Source organism: Somniosus microcephalus, chromosome 7 (genome assembly GCF_052327205.1).
Source record: "Somniosus microcephalus isolate GS21.2 chromosome 7, FLI_Smic_1.0, whole genome shotgun sequence".
NCBI lineage: Eukaryota > Metazoa > Chordata > Chondrichthyes > Squaliformes > Somniosidae > Somniosus > Somniosus microcephalus.
This window is the reverse complement of record NC_140993.1, coordinates 37,241,996-37,263,836: the sequence shown is the minus strand read 5'-3', so window position 1 is coordinate 37,263,836 and position 21,841 is coordinate 37,241,996. Positions and strand designations below refer to the sequence as shown.

The 21,841-nt window shown below is 44.3% G+C and overlaps 1 protein-coding gene across 2 annotated transcripts in view; it reads right to left on the bottom strand.

Annotated features, from left to right (window-relative positions):
- Window positions 1–336: 336 nt before the first annotated feature.
- The window catches only part of dennd3a (DENN/MADD domain containing 3a), a 170,199-nt gene continuing 148,694 nt past the window's right edge, over window positions 337–21,841 (bottom strand). For both annotated transcript variants that reach the window (XM_085992426.1, XM_085992427.1), the window contains 6 exons: window positions 15,339–15,478; window positions 13,291–13,451; window positions 12,952–13,094; window positions 12,326–12,444; window positions 7,902–8,039; window positions 337–2,642 (listed from right to left, as the gene is read on the bottom strand). In XM_085992426.1, coding sequence (XP_085848552.1) covers window positions 2,448–2,642; window positions 7,902–8,039; window positions 12,326–12,444; window positions 12,952–13,094; window positions 13,291–13,451; window positions 15,339–15,478 — 896 coding nt within the window. In that variant the 3' untranslated portion in view covers window positions 337–2,447. The remainder of the gene's footprint in view (window positions 2,643–7,901; window positions 8,040–12,325; window positions 12,445–12,951; window positions 13,095–13,290; window positions 13,452–15,338; window positions 15,479–21,841) is intronic.

Genomic DNA, 21,841 nt, shown 5'->3' with positions numbered 1-21,841 from the left:
AGGGCTCAATCGCTCCATGGGTAAAATGTTATATGGATAGTTTCTATCACGACTCAACTACCAATCCAAGCATTCAATTTATTTTTAATTAATTAAATTACTGGAAATAAAATCTTTGACTGATTAAAACATTTTCATAATTAAAATAGTTACTTTACTGACTTGCCCAAATAGCTTTTGGATAACAAATCAACCCAGGAACTACATTTACATTTTCAATATTTTTTTTTAAAACTACCAGAATGCTACTAAGAAAGCCATTTTAAGCTGGGTTAATTATATTGCTTTAACAGATAATTAAAAAGTTAAATATTGATATTTGCACTTGGTCACTGATGAGTGTAATACACTAATACCTTTATTTGTTACAGCAATAAAAATATCTATTTTACAGGTGTGATAATCAATTATCTCACTACGTGCTGCACTGTTCATTCACTGCTCACCTCACAAACAGCAGCATCCCTGTGCGCACGATAAGGAGAAAAACATTAATATCAAAACGGACCCAAAAACTTTGTCGCGGTGGGAATCATAAATATTAATCGTTTTGTAAATCTCTCAGTAAAACAAAAAGATTTCCCATTAGTTTCCTCTTCTAAACTATAATGGACAGAATTATTTCACATAACAGTATGTACATCACTGGTTTTTACTCCGAAGAAACGTCTTAGAATTTACTCAAGCCTGCACTGATTATGAACTACTGAATTTCCACATTTGGGAAATAACCACTGTTGGAATAGCTTCTAGATAGCATTAAGAGTCTTCGGTAACAAATTAGCAGAAATATTCTTGCAGCATGGGCACCTTCCTATCAGGATACTGCAGTACCTGCCCATCTAGGACATGCGGATAACTAAGGTGGTCATGGCAGATAATGGTGAATGTGACAGTATCTCAACAACTGTACGCTCCAACACAATTGGGGGTTACTTAACAGTTCCTGGGGTTCAGATGGCATTCACAAACCTCTCGGGATTCACTTTTATAGAATAGGTTCATGATGAACCCTTGTGATGTTGCACCTTCAAACACACTTAATCGCCACTATTATAATAGGTTTACTGATTTGGGGGGGATGGGGGGGTAAGTGGAATGTAGCGTTGTAGTTTTCTATGGAAGGCTGAGGTTGATGGGCCGTTCTTATCTTCATGATGCAAAATTAGTAATTTAATATTACGCTGCAATTAACAGCATATATGTAGTAAGCCTATACAATGCATGCAAGACAGTGAATTGTGTTATTTGCCTACATTTCAGATTATTTAAATAAGAACTAGTAACTGATCAAGAACTTTAACATTTACACAATTACACAAATGGATGTAGGTTATTTAAACATATGCTATGATCAGTTAGAAGGGCAGTGATGTAAAATCACAGGCTTTAGACAACCTCCCCACACTGCTCAAGGTTCAAAGTTCCACAAGCTGCTCAGAGTTGTATTTCGGAGCTTTCAAATTACTTGAAAAAAATATTTGGGTATGATATTTCCTAGACACAGGGATTGGTCAGATGGACCACAATGGCCTTTTCCAGTCCTATATATTCCTTTATATAGCACCACAGACCTTTATTTAAAAAGACCACATAGCAGATCAATCACAATATACTGATCATATTCCATTTAATATTCAAGGCTAAGTTTGCTTCTTTGTAAAGCTCTTAAATTGCAATTAACTTCATTTTAAATATTTCCTTAGGTTATTCCCCACCCCATTTTAAAACATGGTTGCAATGCAATCTCCCTACAGCTCTGCGATGGTGTTTTTCCATTCAGCAACTTCTTTCGATTAAAGGAAAAAGTAATGCAATTGAGCAACACTTTAAACTGCAGACAGAATACAGAAATGTTGCAATCATATTTGGCAAGCTAGTTACTATTTTGTTGGTTATTCTGATATGTGAAAAAGTAGGTAATAGTCAAGTGCAATTTGATGGATAAGTCAAGTGACAAAATAGCAAATAAGTTATGGTCAATTGCACAATTAGAAACATTATTTTTCAAGGCTGCCCAGGACATTCCACTATAGCACAAGTTTAAATATGTCTTTGTATCTACTATTTAATTTCAACAGGTATTTTGTACTGTTTATATGGAATCAAAGTGAAAAATTCATATGAAATGTTTCACCTCTCTGGAGCCAAGACTACTCTGCATTAGTATAGATTCCTGATCACTCTATATAAAGAGGAATGTTTAACTAAAAATATTTTCAAAAATGAAGCAGATAAAGCAAAACAAACAGGTGTCAATGTTATAAGCAATAAGTAATTCTTGTGACAGTTTTTAAAAAGGGGTTTGAGACACGCTTTGAGAAACAAACATTATTTAACAGCTGCACGTAAGTACAGGACATTGCATGCTATCTTATGCACCCCTTTGATGAAAAAAGTTCGACACTATAGCATCATTGGGGTAAAATGTACACAAAGAAAATAAATTATTCTACTTTCCAGATGGCAACTTTCCCATCTTCTCTGCCAGCTCCACTAAGAACATATCTGTCTTCAGCACAGCACAATGCTCGAACCATGTCAACATGAGCAACCAGTTCCTTTTCAACACTGTATTTGTCTGTGTCGAGCACATAGATTTTCCCTCTGACTTTGTCTGATCCTTTGCCTCCAATCCAGATCTGAAAGAATTTAAAAAATAAATATTGGTATTAGCCACCTACACGCCTTTGAATACAACCAACACGTTAAATATACAAAATAACAACAGAAAATGCTGGAAATACTCAGCAGGCCAGGCAGCATCCGTGGAGAGAGAAACAGAGTTAACGTTTCAGGTCTGGGACCCTTCATCAGAACTGGAAAAAGCTGGAGATGCAACAGATATTAAGCAGGTGCAGAGACGGGGGGGTTAGGAGGGGAGGAAGAAATAGAAAGAACATCCTGTACTTTTGTAAGAGGCAGGAAAGATAAAATGTTGCAAATGGGAATGGCAAAAGTCATACTGCATGAAAAATGGGGGTAGGGATAATTATCTGAAATTGTTGAACTCAATGTTGAGTCCGGCAGGCTGCAAAGTGCCCAATCGAAAGATGAGGTGCTGTTCCTCGAGCTTACGTTGAGCTGCATTGGAACAATGCAATAGGCCGAGGACAGAGAGATCAGAGTGGGAGTGAAGCGGTGAATTAAAGTGACAGGCGACCGGAAGCTCAGGGTCACCCGTACGGACTGAACGGAGGTGTTCCGCAAAGCGGTTGCCCAATCTGCGTTTGGTCTCCCCAATGTAGAGGAGACCGCATCGTGAGCAGCGAATACAGTATATTAAATTGCAAGAAGTACAAGTAAATCACTTTCACCTGGAAGGGGTGTTTGGGGCCCTGGACAGTGGGAAGGGAGGAGGTAAAAGGGCATGTGTTGCATCTCCTGCGCTTGCACGGGAAGGTGCCAGGTGAAGGAGCAGGGCTGTTGGGGGTGATTGAGGAGTGGACCAGGGTGTCGCGGAGGGAGCGGTCCCTTCGGAATGCTGAAAGGGGAGGTGAGGGGAAGATGTGTTTGGTGGTGGGATCACGTTGGAGATGGCGGAAATGGCGGAGGATGATCAGTTGAATGTGGAGGCTGGTGGGGTGAAAGGTGAGGACAAGGGGAACTCTATCATGGTTCCGGGAGGGAGGGGCAGGGGTGAGAGCAGAAGTGCGGGAAATAGAACGGACACGGTCAAGGGCCGTGTCAACCACGGTAGAGGGGAATCCTCGGTTGAGGAAAAAGGAAGACATGTCAGAAGCACTAGTATGTAAGGTGGCATCGTCAGAACAGACGCGGCGGAGACGGAGAAACTGGGAGAATGGAATAGAGTCCTTACAGGAAGCGGCGTGGGAGGAAGTGTAGTCCAGGTAGCTGTGGGAGTCGGTGGGCTTGTAGTGGATGTTTGTTGAAAGCCGATCGCCAGAAATGGAGACGGAGAAGTCAAGGAAGGGAAGGGAAGAGTCGGAGATGGACCATGTGAAGGTGAGGGCAGGGTGGAAATTGGAAGTAAAGTGAATGAACTTATCCAGTTCAAGGCGAGAGCAGGAAACGGCACCAATACAGTCATTGATGTACCGGAAAAAGAGGTGAGGGAGGGGACCCGAGTACGACTGGAACAAAGAATGTTCCACATGTCCCATGAACAGGCAGGCATAGCTAGGGCCCATGCGGGTTCCCATAGCAACACCTTTAATTTGGAGGAAGTGAGTGGAGTCAAAGGAGAAGTTGTTCAATGTGAGAACAAGTTCAGCCAGGCGGAGGAGGGTGGTGGTGGATGGGGACTGGTTGGGCCTCTGTTCAAGGAAGAAACAGAGCGTCCGAAGGCCGTCCTGGTGGGGGATGGAGGTGTAGAGGGATTGGACGTCCATAGTGAAAAGGAGACGGTTGGGGCCAGGAAACTGGAAACTGTTAAAGTGATGGAGGGCGTCGGAAGAGTCGCGAACGTAGGTGGGAAGAGACTGGACAAGGGGAGAAAAAAGAGTCGAGATAGGAAGAGATAAGTTCCGTGGGGCAAGAACAGGCTGAAACGATGGGTCTACCAGGGCAGTCCTGTTTGTGGATCTTGGGAAGGAGGTAGAAGCGGGCTGTGCGGGGTTGACGGCCATGGAGGGAAGATCTCCAGAGGAGATGAGGTCAGTGACACACTTGGAAACAATGGCTTGATGTTTGCTAGTGGGGTCATGGTCCAGGCGGAGGTAGAAGGAGGTGTTGGAGAGTTGGCGTTCAGCTTCCGCACGGTAGAGGTCGGTTCACCAAACAACAACAGCACCACCCTTATCAACAGGTTTAGATCGGAGAGAATGGAGTGCTGCAAGTTAAATATACACCTGTTCCAACAGAAAATCATTAACAATGACTAAACTCTATATACGTTTTTGAAGAATTGTGATTTTATGCCGTTCAAAACATTAGATGTCATTGCTGGTGAGGTCACCATGCTGAAAAGCATGATCAAATACCTCATCCTACAACTCGATTTTGTTTTATTTGGGACCAGAGAAAAGAAACCTATTCCCACGTAAGTCAAGGAAATCTAAAACAGTTAAACACATTTCTTTACAAACTATGGGGGGGAAAAAATTGTAATAACCCTGCTAGACTGGGATAAACATGTGGTATCCAACAGATGATAGTTTGACTCCCACAAGGCCCACCTTAAAACAATGTTGGGAGGCACTTTTTAGCTGGTAAAAGACCAATCAGAAAACCTCTGAAAATCATGGAGGCAAATGTAACCTTTCCAACACAACGACAACTTGCATGTACATGTTGGAGGAACTCAGAGTTCGCAAAGTTGTAGGGCTGGAGGAGGTGAAAAAGATAGGGAGGGGCAAGGCCATGAAGGGATCTGAAAACAAGGATCAGAATTTTAAAAATTGAGGTGTTGTCAGACTGGGAGCCCATGTCGGTCAGCAAGTACAAGGGTGATGGGTAAGTGGACTTGGTGTGAGTTAGGATATGGGTAGCAGGGTTTTGGATGAGCTCAAGTTTACTGACAGGAAAAGGGTAGACGAGCGACACAAAGAGAGAGAAATAGGTGTACATTTTTCGTGATGATTGCAGATGGGGCTGGCACGTTGTGATGTAGGTTTTGCATCTCTGGGATCCTGATGTATCTTCTGGGGTCGGTCCTTAGGTATTCAGAACATAAATTGACCAGTATGAGGTGTCTTGCAAATTTAGGGCAGGATATCGGATGATGAAACAGCTATTTAAAGGTCTAATGTTTATTTAAAGGCAGCTGTTTAAGGACAGGCTCCTTTTTTGTGGAGGATGAGAATTTCTGCAGCAGATGAGCTGAGGCAAGGAGAGAGACAGAAGATGTTATGGAAGTGGAAGTAGACACCCCCTTGGAGAGGGTGCAGCACAGCTTCACCGGAATGATACAGGGGGTTAAAGGTTAAATTACGAGGGCAGGTTACATAAACTTGGCTTGTATTCCCTCGAGTTTAGAAGTCGGTGAGGTGATATCTAATTGACGTGTTTTGATAGGGTAGATAAAGAGAAACTATTTCCTCTGATGGGGAAATCCAGAACAAGGGAGTATAATCTTAAAATTAGAGCCAGGCCATTCAGGAGTGAAATCAGGAAGCATTTCTTCACAGAAGGATGGTAGAAATCTGAAATACTTCCCCAAAAGGCTGTGGATGCTGGGACAATTGAAACTTTCAAGACCGAGATAGATAGATTTTTGTTCAGTAAGGGCATCAAGGGATATGGATGAAAGGCGGGTAAATGAAGTACAGATCAACCATGATCTAATTGAATGGCCCGAGGGGCTAAATGGCCTGTTCCTATGCTCATTGTAATGGAAAGGATACGAGGTCAAAAGCTCAGCTTGGGATCGAATGGGATGCTGAGGTAGTTCAACCTGACACAGTGGCTATGGTGAGGTATGTAATCAATGGAGTTTGTGGCGTGGATCGAAGACAATGGATTCGGTCTTCCAAATGTTTAACTGAAGGAAACTACAGCTCATTCTGGACTGGCTGTCAGACAAGTAATCTGATAGCACAGAGGCAGTGGAAGGGTGAAGTGAAGTGGTAGAGAGGTAGAACTGATGTCATCAGCATGCATGTGGAAGCTGACCCATGTCTTCGAATGATGTCGCCAAGAGGCAGCATACAGATGAGGAAGAGGAGAGGGCGGAGGATATATCCTTAGGGGGACTCCAGAGGTAACAGTGCGGGAACGGGAAGAGAAGCCATTGCTGCAGATGCTCTGGTCATGATTGGATAGGTAAGAATGGAACAAAACAATGGCAGTCCCACTGAACTAGACAACAGAGGACAGACATTGGAGGAGGATGGTGTAGTCGATGGTGTCAAAAGCTGCAGAGGTTGAGGAGGTCAAATGCACAGAGGCTATTATTTGTGATATTCAGTAAGGCTGATTCTTTGCTGTGACTGCGGTACAAACCTGATTGGAGAGATTCAAACAGTGAAACGTGGGAAAATTGGGCACGAATTTAGAAAGCAACAATACGTTCAAGGACTTTGGAAGGAAAGGAAGCTTGTAGATGGGATGGTAATTTGCAAGGAGAGGTCGAGGTTGGGTTTTTTTTGAGGAGGGGAATGATTATGGCTTTTTGATTACAGGGGGACAGTATCCAAGCAGAGGGAACCATTTACAATGTCAACTAGCGTGGGGGCCAGGAAGGGAAGATGGGCGGTCAGCAGTTTATAGAGAATGGGGTCAAGGGAACAGGGGATGGGTCTCAGACAAAATGAGCTCAAGGAGGGCATATGGGGAGATAGGAGAGAAACTAGAGGAAGACATGTACAGTGTACTATAGCATGTGCTCTGTATGAAATAATTTCCTGAAAGAATGGACAAATAAATTAAAAATCATTAAAAAAATTGCAATGGCAGAACCTAGCAAGTATTCCTTCCATCATCTACTTAAGCACATCCATTCAAAATTAAATTAAATTGAAAAATCTAAAACACAACTACACATATTACAGCCAATATTTACTAAAAGTAAGAACCTGTAGAAAACAAACCTGTTACTATTAGTTTAACAATATTATTTCTTAATTTGTTTTTACAAAAGTCAAATGTGTTTGATAATTATTTATCATCACAAAATGAGACTGTAAGCAAACACTAAACCTGTAATTAGTGGGTCAAAAGTACCAACTCCATAACTGCAGTTCTTACTAATACTAGTCAGGTGTCTGAGTATCGAGGAACCTCAGCCTAACCACCACATGCCAGTTTTGGTTAGTAACAACTGAGGAAAGAAGTTGGGACATTTATGTTTGATAACAGAGGCTCGGAGTACGATTCAACAAGGTAGTATCGAGGAACATGGGCTGGAATAGCTTGGACTCGCTGCGTTACTGAGAAATAATATTACCATGCACTGTACATTTTCCAATCATTAAATAAACTTGAAATTGGAATTATATTACCTGCTTTTTGACAAATATCATACAACTAATACTGTTGCAGTCCTGAAGCTGAATCTTTTGCCAGGGTTTCGATAGATTCTTCATATCCCAAATACAAACTTCTCCTTTATCAGCACATGCTGTCACCAGTTGATTTTTCTAATGAGAGAATATGAATGAAATATTAAAGGAAAAAATACTTCGGAAAGTCATTACTGGCTGATGCAGCTTAAAAATGAGGTTAGCCTCATAAACCACGAGTTCCAAGATAACAGCTTCTGTCGCTACTAACACAGTAATCTATCAAGTCTAGAAATGTAACGCATGTATGTACATGCACAAGCATCACCTTCCAGTGAGCTAACTGGCCCATGGAATGATGTACTTTTCTCGTGATTTGATCAGTTGCTGCAAACATGTCCTTTTTCTAAAATTAAATGCTTACAACATTGCCAAGTTTACAGAAGGTCTAAAGTCATTACTATTAGCCAGGCTTATTTTCCCCAATCTGCCTGGCTTTTCCTGACATTGACAATTTTACTGATTTTTTTTTCTTTAATTTATTGAACATTGCATGTTTTATTTAACTTGAATATATATTTCTAATGATTTATAGATAGTGCCTTTCATATAGAAAAATATTCCAAGGCACTTTACAGAGGTGTAATTTTTTTTTTAAATGGATGCCAAGCTAAAGGAGGAGATATTAGGAACAATGATCGAAGGATTGGTCAAAGATGTTTTTTTTTTCATTTATGGAATGTGGGCGTTGCTGGCAAGGCCAGCATTTATTGCCCATCCCTAATTGCCCTTGAGAAGGTGGCGGTGAGCCGCCTTCTTGAACTGCTGCAGTCCGTGTGGTGAAGGTACTCCCATAGTGCTGTTAGGGAGGGAGTTCCAGGATTTTGACCCAACGACGATGAAGGAACGGCGATATACTTCTAAATCAGGATGGTGTGCGACTTGGAGGGGAACTTGGAGGTGGTGGTGCTCCCATGCGCCTGCTGCCCTTGTATATCTAGGTGGAAGAGGTCGCGGGTTTGGGAGGTGCTGCCGAAGAAGCCTTGGCGAGTTGCTGCAGTGTATCTTGTAGATGGTACACACTGCAGCCACAGTACGCCAGTGGTGGAGGGAGTGAATTTTTAAGGTGGTAGGGAGATGGAGTGGCGGATGGGTTTAGGAAAGGAATTCCAGACTGTGGAGACTAGATGGCTGAAGGCATTGCTTCCAATGGTGGGGCGAAGGGGAGGGAGGCCAGAATCAGAGGAATGGAGAGTTCAGGGAGGGGGTTGTAAGCTTGGATGAGGTTCGAGGAAGGGGGGAGGCCATGAAGGGATTTAAACATGAGGATGAGTATTTTAAATTGGGGGACTGGGAGATGATGTAAATCAGCCAGGACAGGGACTTGGTGCAGGATAAAACATGGACAGCAAAGTTTTGGATGAGCTGAAGTTTACGTAGGGTGGAGGATGGGAAGCCGGCCAGGTGAGCATTGGAATAGTTGTGACTGGAGGTGACAGAGGCATAAATGAGGGTTTCAGCAGTAGATAGGCTGAAGTGGGGGTGGAGGTGGGCAATGTTACGAAGGTGGAAGTGGGCGGTCTTTGTAATTGAAGGACATTAGGTCAGAAGATCAGCTTCGAGTCGAATGAGAAGGCTGAAAACAGTCTTTTTCAGTGTGAGTCAATGGGTGGAGAAGGGGAGGGGAATGGAATCAGTAGCAAGGCTACACAGCTTGTGATGGGGGCTGAGCAATGGCCTCTATCTTCCCAAAGTTTAGCTGGAGGAAATTAAGGCTCATCCAAGACAATCAGTCTGACAACATAAGAATTAGAGGGGTTGAGAGAGATGATGCAGAGGTAGAGCTGTGTATCATCAGCATACATGTGGAACCTGACCACAGTTTTATGGATAATGTCACCAAGGGACAGTATGTAGATGAAGAGGAGCAGGCTTAACATAACAGCGTGGAGGCGGAAACGCAACCCATTGCTGGAGATGCTCTGGCTAAGATCAAATTGCTAAGATGAAACCAAGTAAGGACAATCCCACTGAGATGGACAACAAAGTAAAGTCTTCGGAGGAGGGTGGGAAGGGATACGGCACACGGTCAAAGACACAGAGGGTGTCACTTGTTACTTTGGTTAGGGCCATTTTAGTGTTTTGGCAGGGGTAGAAACCTGACTGGAGAAATTCCAGCAGGATGTTTAACAACAACTTGCATTTACATAGCGCCTTTAATGTAGTAAAACGTCCAAAGGTGCTTAGTTCAGGAAAGATGGGCACAGATCTGGGAGGAGACAGCACATTCGAGGACTTTGGAGAAGGACAGTAGTTTGCAAAGATAGAAGGGCTAAAGATTTTGAGGAAGGGGTGATGACAGTGGTTTTCAAACGAAAGGGAACATTACCAGGATTTTTCTTTGCTCTCCAGGATGATCATGGAGTAGTGGGTAGTTTTGGCCCAATAGTGGTTGATGTGGTCCAGCCATATCTATTGATGGACTTCTAAACCAATTGTACACCAGATACATTCAAGTCTCCATTCCTTGGACTTAATAGAGCTCTTTAAGGAAATAACAGATGGTATTGATAAAGGAAATTTTAGTGGAGGTTGCAGGCATGAATTTTGGAAAAATATTTGATGCTGCATAAGAAGCTTGTTGATAAAGTTAAAGTACATGGTATTAAAGGGAAGGTAACAGTATAGATAGGAAGTTGGTTAAAGGACAGAAAACAGAGCACATGGTCTTGTTGGTCTATAACTTTTTCAGGTTCTTAAAAATTCTTACATACACACCAAAAATGAAGTTGTAGAGCTAGCAAATAAAAGATGCTATGTACTGAGTTGTGAGAGGGAAAATGTTCCTTGCCAACAAACCCATCGGTGAATGAGGTGGGAATGAAGAAAAATGGTAAATTGCACAGTAGGCACATTTTTTGGCAATCTTAACGGCCCAGAAATTTGGGTTGGGGGCTTCCCGCGGGTGTAAGCCCCCGACTTGCACTTACCTTGCGCGCTGGCAGTTGAGCTGTAGGGCCCCGTGGAATTCCGCTCCGGGGCCTGGCCCAGCTGCCGGCGCGCTGTGCTTGCGTGTCCCAGGGGCGTAGTTAGTGCGATGCGTCCCCTGGGATCACGTGAGCCATGGGCAGCCAATTGGAGGAGGGAAAAGCCCATTCATAAGATTGACAGGTAGACCTGTCAAAACTTATAAATACTATGGGCCCAAAATAGCAGTAAACCTTCAAATAAATTTTTTTTTTTTTTTAAATCACACTTTTTAAATAAACTATAAATTACATTAAATAACTATTTTAAACAATAATTTAAATTTTTGAAAAAAATAATTTTATAACGGGGCTAAAAATAAACTTTAAAGTATTTAAAAATAATAAACCTGTGGAAAAAATGTTTTAATTTTAATTAATTGACCACTTACCTTGCAAAAATCAGGCCTCATGCCTGCTTTTTAAATGTGTAAATCCTGCAGGCTTACCCTCCCGGGAAAACCTGTAAAAAAAAACTAAGTTCAAAGCGCACGCGCAGCCTCCCCTGCGCGCGTGTTCGGCCTCTGAACCCCTTCGTTCAGGGGATCGGAAATGCCAGTTTCCCGTGCAAATGCAGTGCATGCAGGAAACCGGCAATTCCATTTGGCCTACGGGTGAGCACCCCGTGCGTACTGACCCGGGGAGAGCCCAATTTCTGGGCCATTATTAACCACCACCCCAGTGGAGAAAATCATCTAGGGTGCCCATGTACAGAAGCGTGAAATACTTCTATCCCCAGTGGCACACCCACTGAATTTGCAGGTTATGCTAATGAAAAGATAAGTCCACAAATGGGCTGGCCTGATCCTCAATTATCTTCACTCAAGGAGAGAATTTTGTTTACTGTAACAGTTCCAAAATGTAAGGAAAGCTTTTGCTTCAGTACAGTTACTGTATAGCTCTTGTATTTCTAAAAGGAAATGAATTATCTTGTTTCCATATCGGAGGATGGAGGTTTTAGCTTATGAAAAAAATCAAACAAAGAACAAGACTCAACCAGAATTAGCTACAGGAAACTCTCTTTTAACCGGCACCTAAATATCCGGAAATCTCTCTTAACCGGCAAAATTCAGGAGTAGGTTCAGGTAAGTTTTACTATATATTAGTGGCCGTGTAACCGGGGTTCCTGGATCTGTGGCCGTGTAACCGGGGTTCCTGCACCTGTGGCCGTGCAACAGGGACTCCTGGATTTGTGGCCGTGTAACCGGGACTCCTGCACAAGTGCCGTGTAACCGGGGCTCCTGCACCTGTGGCCGTGTATGGGGCTCTCGTACCTTGGTAACTATACCTCTCTGTAATCTGGACTTTTTGATCAACTGGCACCACGCCGATCCAGTCAGTGCCAGATAAAAAAGTTTCCTGTAATTAGAAATAAATTATTTCACTGTTTTAACCTACCTCAGGAAAGACGAGGAAACAGCTAAAAGAGACGTGGCTTCCTTTTGGATTTTCCAGTAACATCACCCTACGGAACAGCTGCCCATTTTTTTTCACTTCCAGCAGTGCGTCTCCTACACCTAATAGAGTCGAGGCAGACGTGCTTGCAATATTATTGCCACAGACAATCATTTAGGTGGAAATATATAAGGCATAGTATGTAAGGAAACATCCTTCATATCAATTTTTAAGTGAATATTTAAATAAAATGCAGCATACAGTTGTTAATTATAACAAAAACAGAAAATGCTGGAGATACTCAGCAGGTCAGGCAGCATCTGTGGAGCGAGGAACAGAGTTTCACGAAAGGTTATCGGCCTAAAACGTTAACTTTGCTTCTGTCTCCACAGATGCTGCCTGACCTGCTGAGCATCTCCAGCATTTTCTGTTTTATTTCAGATTTCCAGCATCCGCAGTATTTTGCTTTTGTATGCGTGTTAAATAAAACACATTAAAATGCATCTGATTTGTAATTAAGCACTAGGATCTTTTATGCAATTTAAATAGATATACTATCAACACCCTCAATTTGTCCTTGATGCAAATTGCCGGAGAAGTTTAAAAATAAAAGTATCTTTAATACTCACAGCACCAGAGCATATAATTGTGGAGTTTAATGGCAGTTAGCTTGTGGCAGTTGGGCAACTGAAAATTAGTCTTTATCTCTAAAGTGCTCACATCCCAGCAAATGACTCTTCCATCCAGACTGCATGAATACACCTGCTTTTGACTAGAAATAAGAGAATTTTCAGTTTAACCAAACCTTAATTGTCTAATACAAACTTATCAATAAATGCTTACTCAAGTACTACCACATCCAATATTAATTCATTTATTATTCATATCTTACCTTTAAATACTGAAATTTTCAAAGCTATAAATTAAACTTCCAGGCAGTAGGAACATACTTGTTCAAGGTACTATACCTGAACTTTGAGCCCCGGTCCTCCAAGACCATGTCAGTGACATCAGTGCAGTGTTCAGTCAGTTGTTTGTTGCAGGACATGCTGCGAGTATTTATTATGTAAATAGACGAATCTTGTGAACCAATCCAAACTTGGCTGAACTCCACTCCCAGAATACAGTTCTGAAAATAAATGATAAATATAAGCAGCTAATTTCAATGTGGAATACAAGAGTTTCAACTACTAGAGATAATGCATTACCAGCACGATTTATTAATGCATCGTTAAAGGGGAAGGCAAGTCTATTAGAGTATATTTTGTCCCAAGTATTCACATTTTATACTGTAATTTTTGAACATTTGTGAAAGTTAGACCAGCCAGATAGACCCTCCCTCCCTGCTAAGCTACTCTGTGATGTTACCAACCCTGTACACACCAGAAGGGTTTCATTCAATGGGGCCACAACTTTAGACCCACTGGATAGCCAACCCTCAGAAACTATAATACCGGCCACGTACTTTGCAGATCTCATCAGTATAAAATGGGAGAGTATTTTGAACAACAACAAAAAAGTCCTGCAGGTATTCTGCATTAAGCATGGTTTTATTAAAACAATTAAATGGATAGTCACCTGGTACTGGATCAAAAAGTGCATTATCAAATGCAGCTAAAATGGCAATACAAGCAGGCAGCTCTATTCTATTGTTTCCTCACTCGCATTATTGTTGACTAGGGGGGAAAAAGGAAGAGCTCCACAAGCACATTCAAAAACTTGCATAGCGCTCAAATATGGAATTATACCATAGTGGTTGCACATCACTGGCATTGTCTCCAAGTGGTGATCCAAACAATTCTGGAATGCCAGATCAACAACTGAAATATTAGTAAGTATGGAATAAGAAATGCTCATTCAATCCTGTCCTTTTGCAGGCTACGTATAACGTACTAAATTAATCTTCATTTAACGTATTGTCTCCACAGGGAAGATTCTGTGTTGTTTTCCCCAATCAAGCAGAATTCCAAAACATCTATCTGACCTTGCAATCAATGTTCTGACCAATTAGGGATGGGCAATAAATGCTGGCCTTGCCAGCGACTCCCATGAACGAATAAAAAATTGTTTTCCACGACATGCACTCCCATGGGCTCAGCAGCTCAGAATCCATCCTGATTTAAATAGCATTTGTTAAGATCATCAAAATGAGTTTTTACCTATTTCCAGAGACAAATTCCCGGATTTTTTTTTAAGGTGATATATATATATATATATATTTTTATAATCGATTTCCTCCCGAATTTTCCAGTTTTCTTACCAAAAATCAGGTCTGGAGATGCACGCACATCACATCACTATCAGCACACACATTGCATGCTGTATCTGCCGTGCTGACATCATAGATGCAACGCTCACACATCCCCATACCTGATTTTCAGCAGGGAAAGAAACAAAGGCTGTGCAATTTGGATATTTTTTGATGTGGGCCTGAATTTTCTTGCTTTAAGGACAATATTCTTCATATTGCAGCAAACATCAGTCTTTCATTCCAAGTTAAAAGGTCAGCCTTGGCTCAGTGGTAGCACTCTCACTTTTGAGTTAGAACATCATGGATTCAAGCTCCTGGGATTTGAGCATATAATCTAGGATGACACTTCAGTGTAGTACTAATGGAACACCGCATTGTCAGAGCTGCTGTCTTTTGGATGAGACATTATATCAATGGAACAGAATACACGGTGGCGCATATAACTGGCGGCAGATGCAACACCGCCTGCTTTGCATCCCTGCTCAAGTCGGATTTTAATCCCATAGTGTACCCCCACACAATATTCCAAATGTTGCCTCACAATAGCTTATCAAATCCTTCAAGCTGTATCCCAGCACAAGGCCTATAGTACGACAGGGACATTAAAGTGCATCCTTCCAATAATCTCAACATGATTTGTGTAGTTTCACACCACCGATGGATTATTCTGCATTTGCCCAAATTCCTTTCCACATTGTATTTCACCTGCCTTTGATACTCTGTTGTATTTTTTAAAACTTTTTTAAATTTTTTTTTTAAACTCACCAATTTTGAGTTGCCCACTTGAATGCAATGCTGCTGAATGGACCAGGATGCTGCATTGAAGAGCACTACTTTTCCTTCACTTAATGCACACCATAACCTTGGATTTGTATTCTCATCCTCTTCCACTTGTATCAGATGACCTAGCACAGTGAAGTGTTTAATTCATGATTTAGTGCAGTACTGACAGCTTTGTAAAAAAAAAAATACAAACTCAAACAGAAACCTGCTATTTTTTTCATTTTAATGTTTGCAGTTTATTATTATTATTTTTTTTTTTTTTTTTTTAAAAAGGCTGGTTTAAAAAAAAATCATGTTATCCACCCTTTTGTTTCAGCACCACGACTGTTTCCCACCTCCACGTAGGATTTATACCATCTGATAACACAAACTGCCGGATACCAAAGAGTTTCCTGTACGTGTGTTATTTTTTCTGCCTGTAATTATTTTCTATATTTTCCCCTTTCAAACATTAATTTCCTCAATTTTACGCTAGGATCATCGTGGAGAGCAAAGATACACCTTGACTTCTTTTCTCCATTCCCAAATGCCTCCTCAAACTCCTCTCACTTGTCCTCTTTCCCCTCCAACTTCAACTCCAACAAATGCCAGGAGCTCAAGCACTTCATTGCCACCAAGATAGAGGTGATCCCTACATTTTCCTACAATATAACAGTGAATACACCTCAGAACAATACTTTGGCATGAAGCACGATGAGATGTAGAGGTCATTAAAGGCACCATATAAATGAAAGTTTTTTCTATCTATCTATTCATCTTCCTCTGCTTCCCACTTTCCCTTGCCCAAGCCAAACCTCCCATCAGACTCTCCAAATCTAGCTTTTCCCTTTCATTCCTAGATATTTTCCTCAGGTTCAATGTAACAGAGTACTCCTGTAACCACTCTAGAAGAAGACGACGACTTGCATTTCTATAGCGCCTTTCACGACCACCAGACGTCTCAAAGCGCTTTACAGCCAATGGAGTACTTTTGAAGTGTAGTCACTGTTGTAATGTGGGAAATGTGGCAGCCAATTTGCGCACAGCAAGCTCCCACAAACAGCAATGTGATAATAAACCAGATAATCTGTTTTTGTTATGTTGGTTGAGGGATAGATATTGGCCAGGACACTGGGGATAACTCCCCTACTCCTCTTTGAAATAGTGCCATGGGATCTTTTACGTCCACCTGAGAGCAGACGGGGCCTCGGTTTAACATCTCACCCGAAAGACGGCACCTCCAACAGTGCCGTCACTGACACTCCTTCAGCACTGCACTGGAGTGTCAGTCTAGCTTTGTGTGCTCAGGTCCCTGGAGTGGGACTTAAACCCACAACCTTCTGACTCAGAGACGAGTGTGCTACCAATTGAGCCACAGCTGACTCTACAACCTGGAGTGTGCCTTTACTAACCCCGTATTACTGTAGTCGTTAAAAAATGGTACGACCTGAACAACTGCCACAAGACTCCTCACAACCCAAGTGGCAACAGGAAAAACACAAGAATAATTGCAGAAATAACCACCAAATTCTCATACCAATCTTTTTACAAGGTTCTTTAAGCTGCTTTGGTTAAAAAAAAAAGCACAGTTCCTAACAAGGCACACCGCTAAGCCAGCAGAAAAATAGGAAATTGCATGCACGACACAACACGGTATTTTGACCTCACCTGCTTGGATCCAAACAATGAACTGGCATTGGTTTCTAGAGCCCTTCAAATTTAGTGTCAGTAACTTGGACATGGTGCTAAATAGATCGACATTCAGCATCACTGATCGCCACTCAATTTCCACCTCAGTTTTGCCCGTTTATCAGGCATAACTGATTGGAAAACCTAAGTCAATATCTCAGGGATCTGAAAGTATTTACATAGCAGAAACCATGTCTCAATTCTGATTTGTGAGGAGGCAGATACAATAATACGAGAATAATTTCTTGACCCAAATGGTGAGATCTAGCCACACCACCAAAAGAGGTGGGTTTGTGAAATGAAGAGGGTAGCCCTCTCATTCTTTCTGGGATCTACATGTCCACACCAATTCTTTTTCACAGATGCATATTCCTCGAAGTGGCAACCTCGCTGGTTAGGAGCTAAGTCATTGGCTCAGATCTACAGGAGAACCTCTGGGATGGATATTACGAAAAAGTAAGGGTGCTCCAAGATAGAATGCACAGGAGCGCTAGGCAGTAGTAACAAAGATCGGAGAGAGAGATTTAGCTATTGACTGTCTATTGAGTGACAGGGCTCTTAAGAAAGACCAAGGCCTAGAAATTCAGTATCGCCACGTTTGGGGCGTTATAGTTGAGCGTGTGCTAAATTTAGCGCCCGGCGCAAATTATCACCACCTTCAGCGAAATTGACCTGCTTCGCCCCAAGAGGTGCTTGGAGCGCTAAAGCAGGCGTTGCACGACTGTCCTAAGGCGCTAAGCCGGAGAAGCGAGGCGCTACCACCGAGGGCGGGCGCAGCGCAGGTGCGGCCAGTTAGCGATTGCAGGCAGACACGCTGGCGCAGGTCAGCTCTTAAAGGGGGAGGGTCGATTTGGACTGCAGCCACGCCCTGCACATTGGAGCCATGATTCTCGGCCTGGACAGAGCTGCTACCACATTCTAACGCCTAGGACCATGGAGAGGGCCAGGGAGCGAGCGCAGCGGTTCAGTGAGGGGGCCCTGAAGGTTCTGGTTGGTGCAGTGGCGCGCAGGCGATCTATCCTGTTTGTGGACAGTGGCAGGAAGCCGCTGCCCAACGAATATCGAAAAGTTTGGAGGGAGGTGGCACACAGAGTGACCTCCAGCAGCATGGTACCTAGGACCCCTGTGCAATGCAGGAAGAAGTTCAACGACCTCACTCGGATTGTCAGGGCGAGTACCCTTTTCAGTATCCTCTTCATCCCTGCATGTGCACCTCACTTTATGGCCAAAGGGTCCTGAAAGCCCCAATGCCCAGCCCTCATCCAGCACCTATGGGCCTTTCATGAAACTCACATGCACATTCACCACTTTACACACTGTAAGGGCTATTCGACCATGGGAGGCAGTGCAGCCAAGATCAGGGCTTCACACTGTACTTGGAGCCCGTCCTCTCTCTTGCAGGGCAAGCTGGCCCACAATAGGAGGCAGCAGCAATGGACCGGGGGAGGCCGGCCTGACCTCAAAGACCTCAGCGATCTGGAGCAGCGAGTGGAGCGGATTATGGCAGGCCGGATGATTGGCCCCGTCGCCATTGGAGATGCCGACCCCATTCTGGACAGCAATGGTAAGGTCATCACCTTTTTGACCTCTCTTCTTCCACTTGTGCCTCACACCAGCATCCTTTGCCACTATTGAACCAATACAGTGCATCGCAGCACTCATGCCTCCCTCGCTGCCGCCCTGTCCTCACGCTAAAGCAACTCTTGTACCTCCCTGCTTTCAGATGCTGATTCGCCAGGTGAGGAGGCAGGCCCTCAAGCTGCCACTGTGAGTGATTCTGAAGGCGAGGAGGAAGAAGAAGCCGGACCATCAGTGCCACCCTCAGCTGAGGCAGCCCATAGCCATAATGGGGACAAGTCTTCCCTGGAGGGGAGCGGGGGAGAAGGGTCTGAGGAGGGTGAAGCTCCGGGGCCCAGCAGGCTGCAGCAACGCGGGGGGGGGGGGGGGGGGGGGGGGGTAATGAAGCTCGGCGGCCTTCTCCCCGGAGGGAGAGTCTAGCCTCCAGTCCTGCCACAGTGAGCGCAGAAGAGGTGCGGCTCCTCACTGAAATGGGCGCCCAGGCGGAGCAGAGGCACACTGAGCTCATGGCTGCAGTGGCAAGGATGCCCGGCTCCATAGAGTCACTGGCAACGAGTGTCCAGGACTTCGGGGCAGCACTGGCAAGGAGTCTGCAGGAATTCAGTGCAGCACAGGTGGCTTCCACGCAAGTGCTTAGTGGTGCAATGCAGTCAGTGGCTGGTCTGATGCAGACACAGATTGAGGCCACACGAGCACTGACTGCTGCCACCCTCACTGCATCGGGCACGAATCGCCGGGGCCCTCGCCACGCCACAGAAGGCCAGCAGTCTGTGCTTCAGCAGATTGCTCTGCATGCTGCAGTGCTGCCCCGTGGGAGTGCCAGTGTGTCGTCCGACCAGGGAGTGCCTGTCCTCTGTCAGGATGGCAGCATTCCTGCTGCCAACACCGTCACTCCTCCACTGCAGCTGCCACCACACGAAGGACAGATTGCTGCCGCCTATGCAGAATTGGAGCAGTCAGCAGCCGGGCCCTCCAGGCCCAGAGCTGGTCCAGGCTGTACCTCAAGGGCATCTGCCGACTCAGTTTCTGACACTCAGCAGCCTTCCCCCAGCCTTGCTGCAGCCACTGGGGTCCCATTGCGGAGGAGCTGCAGGGTGGGAAGGGGCCAATCTCGCAAGCGAAGCAGATCACCCTCGCAGGCCAAAAAGTAGGGTGTGGCAAAATGCTGTTAATTTTTTTAGTGAAGGCCGAGGATCATGGTCATTTTTGGTTAACTCTTTTGTTCATTGTCTCCAGGTTGTGAGAGCCAGTTATGTGTCTGACTGTTTTTTTGGGGGTGTCTCTGTATTTCTTTGTCATGCGGGAAGGACACACAGCTTGTTAAATAAATAATTGTCTTTATTCAGATTGTGCATGTTTGCTCTTTGAACTATTTGTTGCCTTGACCGGCTCAGGGTTTGCGGAACCGTTCCATTCACGTTCTTTCAATGGCACAAGCCATTCCCTCAGAGGGGGCCTAGAACCGACTTGCAATAAGCCGCTGACGGATGGCCCTTGCACTTTGTGCCTCCTTCCTGTCTTGGTGCTCCTCCTCCTCCTCCTCTTCCTCTGGTGGTGCTCCAATGTCTGCTGGCAGTGGCTGAGTCCTGAGGATAGCCAGGTTATGCAGCATGCAGCACACTACAACGAAATGGGAGACTCGCTCAGGCGAGTATTGAAGGGCTCCCCCGGAACGGTCCAGACAGCGGAACCGTTGTTTTAGCACGCCGATTGTGTGCTCAATGATGTTCCTGGTCGCTTGATGGCTGTCATTGTATCGTTCTTCAGCAGGGGTGCTGGGCGCACAGAGCGGGGTCATCAGCCAGGTGCTCAAAGGATATCCCTTGTCCCCGAGAAGCCAGCCTCCTGGGTGAGCCGGGGCTTCGAAAAGGTCTGCTACAGAAGTCTGGCGCAGGATGAAGGCGTCGTGGCTGCTGCCTGGAAAGCGGGCATTGACAGCTAGTATCAGCTGTCTGTGGTCACACACCAACTGCACGTTCAACGAATGGAACCCCTTCCGGTTGCGGTAATCCTTGGCATTCTCTTGAGGCGCCTGCAAAGCCACATGCGTGCAGTCAATGGCGCCCTGGACCATGGGGAAGCCCGCTATTCTTGCAAATCCCATTACGCGCTCTTGCTGCTTGTCCAGGGTCATGGGGAAGGAAATGTACCGACGTCTCCTTTTGAAGAGGGCATTCGTGACTTTGCGGATGCAGCAATGCACCGCAAACTGGGAGACATCGGCACCTGCCGCTGTCCTAGTCTGGCAGCTATGTCCTTCAGGACTCGGCCAGTCGGTCAGTAGTGGTGCTACCAAGCCACTCTTGGTGATGGACATTGAAGTCCCCCACCCAGAGTACATTCTGTGTTCAACATGTACTGATTCATCAGCTGATGCAATCAGCAGGAGGCTTCCTAGCAATGGGGTTCAGAGTCAATGTTGAGGACTCCCAGGGCCACTCCCTCATGTATAACACTGTGCTGCCACCTCTGGTGGGACAGGACATACCCAGGGATGGCGATGGAGGAATCTGGGACATTAGGTACTTACACAGTTAGTGTGAGTATGTCAACTCTCCCAGTTTTGGCACAAGTTCCCAGATGTTAGTGAGGGGGACTTTGCCGGGTCGACTGGGCTGGGTGTGCCGTTGCTGGGTTGAGTGTGTCTTTGTCGTGTCTGAAGCCGAGGAGTCCGTCTGGTTTTATTCATTTTATTGTTTTCGTAGCGGTTGTGTACAACTGAGTGGCTTGCTGGGCTATTTCAGAGGGCAGTTTAAGAGTCAACCACATTACTGTGGGTCTGGAGTCACATATAAGCCAGACCAAGACGACAGATTTCCTTCCCTAAAGGACATTATAACCAGATGGGTTTTTAAGACAATCCGATAGTTTCATGGTCACCATTACTGATATTAGCCTTTTATTCCAGATTTATTTAATTAACTGAATTTAAATTCCCCAGCTGCCATGGTGGGACTTGAACTTATGTCTCTGGATCATTAGTCCAGGCCTCTGGACTACTAGTCCAGTAAGCTAACCACTATGCTACCGTTCCTATGATTACGTATTTGTTACTAAGTTTGTTAGCTGAGCATATCCAACTACATATATTCAATGTCTTACAGCTTAGTTATCTCTTCCATGGTAAATTTTCCATGTCAGAAGACCTGAAGTACAACTGTCGAGTCTGCAACTGATATATTGCACACAGGTTCAGCCATGTCTTTGTATTTCCTGTCTATTTTAGAGTTAGATATTGA